Source organism: Penaeus chinensis, chromosome 35 (assembly GCF_019202785.1).
Source record: "Penaeus chinensis breed Huanghai No. 1 chromosome 35, ASM1920278v2, whole genome shotgun sequence".
NCBI classification, from domain to species: Eukaryota; Metazoa; Arthropoda; class Malacostraca; order Decapoda; family Penaeidae; genus Penaeus; species Penaeus chinensis.
In genome coordinates, this window is record NC_061853.1 from 805,693 (window position 1) to 812,461 (window position 6,769).

The following is a 6,769-nucleotide window of genomic DNA, read 5'->3' on the forward strand; positions in this document are numbered from 1 at the left end:
TCTTGCTACTATTACTACTCATTGGGAAGGTGGCGGCGTGTCATCAACCTCTAGTCCGTATGCGCTTATTTTGGTTTATTGCATAGATGAATACTGGTTCGTTCGTCATTTTATGTATTAAGACTAGCACTGATACAAAAAAATGTGAGGAGTGAGATTTTGCTAGCTAATTCTTACTGAGGCTTCTGTTACTCGATACGATTAGTGATGGCTAATAATACTAAGCAGAAGCCGGTGTCTGGGGGAGTGTCGGAGACGCGCAGCAATCTCGGAAGGGTTGGCAGTCCGCGGCGGTGGTCGCGTGCGGCGGCGGGGAGGTTGGCAGCCGTGGGCAGTGAGGGATGGAGCAAGATGGCGGCCTCGCCTGGCCTCGTCAGGCTAGAGCAGAGATTAAAGGTTAAAATAGGTACGTGAGGTCTCTTTTCTGAAGGAGAAATACCATGGAGACTCGTACGGGCGTTGGTCTCCGAGTGGGCGCGCCGAGGTGGGCGCTGGTGTCAGGAGTGAGCGGTGAGGCGGAGGTATTAGACCATGGAAGAGTTTGTTTTGGAAGATCTGTTTACTGTGAATGAATCAGGTGACGTAAATACCTTCATTCACGTGATGGACAAGAGCCACTTCAAGCCTGCCAGTGCCAGGCAGCCGCCGCGAGTGCCAACACAGCCACGAGAATCCCGAGGAAAAGGGAGAGGAGGAGGAAAGGCGAGAGCAGGAGAGAGAAGAAGAAGAGGAAGGGGATTCTGTTCGCCTGTGACCTAGAAAGAGCGAGACAAAACCACCTGTTGCTGACTTCGTGAAAAGCTCGCGTTCGAGGTCGTCCTCGAGGCCTTCTGAGGTCGTGAATGAGTCGTGCCAGCGGGAAATTTGTGAATGAAAGTTGTGGCCTGGGCAGGGGGTCGGCCTAAAGGCACACAGGAGCGAGGGGGATTTGGGAATGTAGGCCTATGCCAAGTGCCATTGGCGTGTGCATATGTGCGAGTTGCATTGTGTGTGGAGGCTGTGGCTGCCATCGGCGCTGGGATTGCTATAAGGGCGGTGTCACTGCAGCTGGCATTGTGTTTGTTCTTAGTGGCATTGTTATTTTGTAGTAAGGAGTGATGTTGATAGTTGGTTATAATGATAGATAATGATAGTGGGTTATTATGATTGTAGTTCATCATCATCATCATCATCATCATCATCATCATCATCATCATCATCATCATCATCATCATCATCATCATCATCATCATCATCATCATCATCATCATCATCACCACCACCACCACCATCACCATCACCCATCTATATTATCATCATTGTCATCATCATCATCATCATCATCATCATCATCATCATCATCATCATCATCATCATCATCATCATCATTATCATCATCATCATCATCATCATCATTATCATTATCATCATCATCCATCAAATTGTTATCATCATTTTATTGTTAGCATGTTATCATCATCATATTGTTATCTATGTTGTCATTATTATCTTTATTATCATTATCCATATTGTTAACATTAGTATTGTGCTATGCAGGATTTTTTCTAATATTTTTATGGACTGTCTTCTATTCATATCCACTTGAAAGTTCCTATAATCTGTGATAGTGGCCTACAGTCCTGCAGCCGACTTGGAACTGGTGCACTATCAAGTGATCACTTTGGCCTTTACACTATGTACTCCAGCAAAGGCCAGTAAACCTTTGCCATGCATATTCCGGCAAAATAGAACTTTTGCCAGTTCTTCTTTGATAGTTAATTGTCACAGAGGCTGGCAAAATCTGTCCTGCCAGAAGTCAAGTGTCAGAGGTAGATTGGCAGTTGCTGGAGTGCCAACAGAGTCAAGTTGTGCCAAGTGGCAGAAGGTCAGTTGCAGGTGGCCAGATGTCCTCTAATCATTTATAATTACTATCATCATCATCATCATCATCATCATCATCATCATCATCATCATCATCATCATCATCATCATCATCATCATCATCATCATCATCATCATCATCATCATCATCAATCATTATCATTATCATTATCAATAATAATAATAATAGTAATAATAGTAATAATAGTGATAATAGTAATAATAGTAATAATAGTAATAATAGTAATAATAGTAATAATAGTGATAATAGTAATGATAATGTTAATAATATTATTATTATTGTTTTGTTATTGTTTTGTTATTGTTTTGTTATTGTTGTTATTATTATTATTATTGTCATTGTCATTGTCATTGTCATTGTCATTGTTATTGTTATTGTTATTGTTATTGTTATTGTTATTATTATTGTTATTGTTATTGTTATTGTTATTGTTATTATTATTGTTATTGTTATTGTTATTGTTATTGTTATTGTTATTGATATTTATATTGTTGTTATTGTTATTGTTATTGTTATTGTTATTGTTATTGTCATTGTCATTGTCATTGTCATTGTCATTGTCATTGTCATTGTCATTGTCATTGTCATTGTCATTGATAGTTATTGTCATGGTTATTGTTATTGTCATGGTTATTATTATTAATCTTCCTTATTGTTATCATTATTAATATCATGATTATTATTGCTGATATTGCTGTTATTTTCTGTCAAACAATGTTGTCATGATGATGATCATGATGAGGGATAATGCATTATAAAGCCAGGTTTTGATGCTCGCTTTCTTGGCTGTATGAAGCACTCCACACTTTTCTACTGGGGGAGTGGGTTGCAAATCTGTCTAAGTCATTTGAAGCCAAAAAAGTTGAGAACCCCTGCAGTATTTGATGGATGGTCTTGAATTGATGTGCAATGTTGGGGAAGTGTTTTTTTGTGAGACTTGAATTATTTTAATTTGTTTGGTAATAGAAATTCTTGCATGTAATGTACTTGGGTTCTATTGCAGAGGACAGAAATAGGGTTAATAGTATTTTTAAAATCAAAAGAAAAGAAGGTTCTATTGCAGAGGACAGAAATAGGGTTAATAGTATTTTTAAAATCAAAAGAAAAGAAGAAAAGTTTAAGGTGATTGCATTTTATAATCACTGTCTTAGTGTTGCATAATCCCAAACTAGTAATTAAGAAAAGCTTTTCTATATTTATGTCCTGCATCATTTAGAAGTCTGGATCTTGGTTCTCCTAAGTCTTTCTGCAGTGTCACTAGGGGTCTAATCCATTGCTTTTTATCTTATCTTTATACTTTATCTGTTACAATAGAGGAGCTCCATATCTTACTGTTATTTTATTTATATATTATCATTATTTTTATAGTGTAAGGTTCATTCGCAAATTACAAAATTAATTTATGTATTTCTGGGTTTGGAGAACTTAAAGTAGAAGAGGATTATTGAATTACTGTATTTGAGTTATTGATAAGGTATCCATTCTATTGAGTGTTCTTCCAGTGGGATTTGTGACATTTGTCAGTGACACATGCTGGGTTGTTTTGCTTTTGTGGAAGTTAGTGCTTAAATGTATTGAGATAATGAAGTAACTTTAATGCAATAATTAAAAGACCTTTGACTCAATAGATTTATAAAAACATTTGTCTAATGATTGGTAGTCTTTATTTATACATGTATTTAACCCAATGCTGCTGGGGAAAATGAATAAAAAATAGAGGAAATGCTGTGCTCATGTTCTATATTTTTTGTGAAATGTTTCTGCACATAGATGGCTCTGCTAGTGCTTAGCCAAAAGGAGTCAATTAGTAGACCTTGTGACCTTACCTGATTTGAATTGGTGGGAAAAATGTGTTTTTTACTAGTGCTATGAATATTGATGGTGTTATTTTTATTATAAACATTATAATTAGTATAATGTTATAAACATTATAATTAGTATAATGTTATAAACATTATAATTAGTATAATGTTATAAACATTATAATTAGTATAATGTTATAAACATTAGTAACACCAAAATAAGATAACATGAAATGTTTTCGTAAATCAAAGAAAAGGGTAAACGGGCGAGACAGGCAGTACTCGTAATAGGCTCATTGGTGACTTAGTACAAGTGTAGGCATCTATAAATCAATCAAACAAGTAACTCACAGTGGGCATAGCATGTATGTACATGTCATGCCAGTCGGCATTGGGTTAAGCAACTTGAATTTGATCATAATGAAGTTTTTAATCTGTAATGCAGGTGATAATCTGAATAAGTTTTATCAGTTTCTTTTGAGCACTTCATTGAGTGAATTTACACCTGTGCAATAAAGTGTCAACAGATCTGTAATATAGATGGTAGTCAGAAGAACTTTTACTTTTATGAATCTCTCCTAAGCACTTCATCAGAGTAACTTATAGTACACCTGTGCAGCCAAGTCCCTATATATCTTGTATAACTTAAACTTGACTCCTTTTCAGGTGAAGCCAAAAATCTTGTGTTGCGCAACCATGGCAACGCTGGGCCACGAGATGTGTACTGCACCATCTCTTTGGACCAGGAGGAGATCTTTCGTTCAGCAACAGCAGAAAAGACACAAGAGTAGGTTATTTTTTTTTAAGGGGGCTGCATTTGATTTTTGCCATTGTTTATCAACATTCTGTGTAGCAAGTACTTTGGGGCATTGTTTATGAGAGAAAAATATTGTAATTTTGCTGTTTTCCCATTGTGTTTACTGATGGTGAGAGATATTTAGGGTAAGGAGATATGGGTTGCATTAGTGAAAATTAATTTCTTTATTTTTACATATGTATTTTCCAAATAATCTAATGTGTCATCATATAAGGATCATTTGATTAGATGCTACTGTGATGAAGGAAGGTTTTTGTATGCTTCTTCACTTTTTATTGTCCTTTTGATAAGTTCTGAGTATAGATTTTTTTAAACCATTAACCTGTTGGATCTGTGTAACTTGGCTGTCTTGTCAAATCAATAGGTTGAGGGATGGGTGATGGGAACATTTCATCATGGAATACAATTTGGTCAAGGGACAGGTGATTGGTAATGGAAAATTGAACAATGCAAAATAAATAACACAAATAGCATAATGTTACTCAGTGTTGCTGTATTTGTACAGAATGTAAACTATCCTGATGCTGTATAACAAATGACAACAGTAGACCTTGGGAAAATTGCAAAGCAGCAAAAATATGTCTGCTGAAAAAGGGGTATTAGCTTTTCAAAGAGCAGCCAAGAAATGTGCATTTTACAGTATTTTAATTCAGTTTAGTCCTGGTGGTAGGCCTAGCTGCTGTAGCCATTGGCTTTCATTGCTGAGAGCAGGAGTTGTGGAAGAAGAGGAAGAAGAAGAAGAAGAAGAAGAGGAAGAGGAAGAGGAAGAGGAAGAGGAAGAGGAAGAGGAAGAGGAAGAGGAAGAGGAAGAGGAAGAGGAAGAGGAAGAGGAAGAGGAAGAGGAGGACGAAGAGGAGGACGAAGAGGAGGACGAAGAAGAAGAAGAAGAAGAAGAGGAAGAGGAAGAGGAAGAGGAAGAGGAAGAGGAAGAGGAAGAGGAAGAGGAAGAGGAAGAGGAAGAGGAAGAGGAAGAGGAAGAGGAAGAGGAAGAGGAAGAGGAAGAGGAAGAGGAAGAAGAAGAAGTGTATTTAGAAAAAAATCCCACTACTCACATTTAGTTGCCGTGAGGGTCAGCATAATCTGTGGGATTAGTATTATAAGACTATTCTAATGAAGAGGGGATTAGTAACAAAATTCAGATTATTGTTGTCAGCTTGTAATGGATTTATTTATTTATTTATTTACTTATTTATTTATTATCTTTTTATTTTATTTTATTATTATTATTGTTTATTTTATATTTTTAGTTTCAGTTTTAGTTTTTACATATATATTATTCACCATGCAATTAAACTATCTTTTTTTCACTAAAAAACATGTACTTTGTCTCATATAGTTTATCTGTCCAAACTGTATTGATTGATAAGTGCAGAAAATAAGTATTTTAAAATTTCTTCATGTTTGGATATCTAACAGGCAGTAAACAGTATGAAGGAAGTTCTGTTTAGTTACAGAAAATCTTTTTGAAGATTCCTATAATAAATTGGGCTAAAAAATTCAATAGGGATGCCTCTGAAATTTGAACATTTTCATTGATAATTTCGCTTTGATTATTCAAATGTCAAAATAATTGAGATATGGAATTTCCTGAATTCAAGAACTAAAGTGTCTCATTCTCTGTCTCAAAAAAAATTGATTCTTAACCCTCAAAACTGGATGGTCTCCACTGAGAGACATAATCTAGTTAAAACACTATTATGTGAATATAGTCTTGTTAAAACTCTGTTTTGTTATTCTCTAGATGACTTGAGATGGCACTGGAATACCAGATCATCACCATCCTGATCCTATTTTTCAACCGTACCACTTCTGTGCATTTCAGCCTCTCAGCCTTCTTTGGGGAGGAGTTCCAGTTTGACATTCCACGGGAGTTCCGCTTCCTCTCCTTCTATCTCTATGACCGTGACCGCCCTATGAAGACAGACAAGATCATGGGCAAAGTGTCCATCAAGAAAGATGATTTGCACAAGTATCACGGCAAGGACCAGTGGTTTCCCATCACACCTGTTGATGCAGACTCAGAGGTCCAGGTATGCTTTCTTTGAGGAGGTTTTAATATTATATCTTGGGATATGACTGTTTTTTGGCATTTTAGGGATGCATTACATGCTTCAACTCGCTTAACCCCTTAATGACGGGTGAAGGAAAAAAACTACGCTCTGGAGATTAATGGCAACAAGCTGACTTTGAGTCGCCGAGTGTACTGCCGCACTCCACAGATTGAGTGGTTTGTTATGACGCCTTAGCGGTTAAGATTGTGTCTCTAAA

The 6,769-nt window shown here is 36.5% G+C and overlaps 1 protein-coding gene across 1 annotated transcript in view; it reads left to right on the forward strand.

Moving 5' to 3' along the window:
- Positions 1–207: 207 nt before the first annotated feature.
- Positions 208–6,769, forward strand: part of LOC125044446 (ras GTPase-activating protein 3-like) — a 26,322-nt gene continuing 19,760 nt past the window's right edge. Inside the window, exons 1-3 of the mRNA XM_047641123.1 lie at positions 208–406; positions 4,351–4,471; positions 6,324–6,531. Coding sequence (XP_047497079.1) covers positions 208–406; positions 4,351–4,471; positions 6,324–6,531 — 528 coding nt within the window. The remainder of the gene's footprint in view (positions 407–4,350; positions 4,472–6,323; positions 6,532–6,769) is intronic.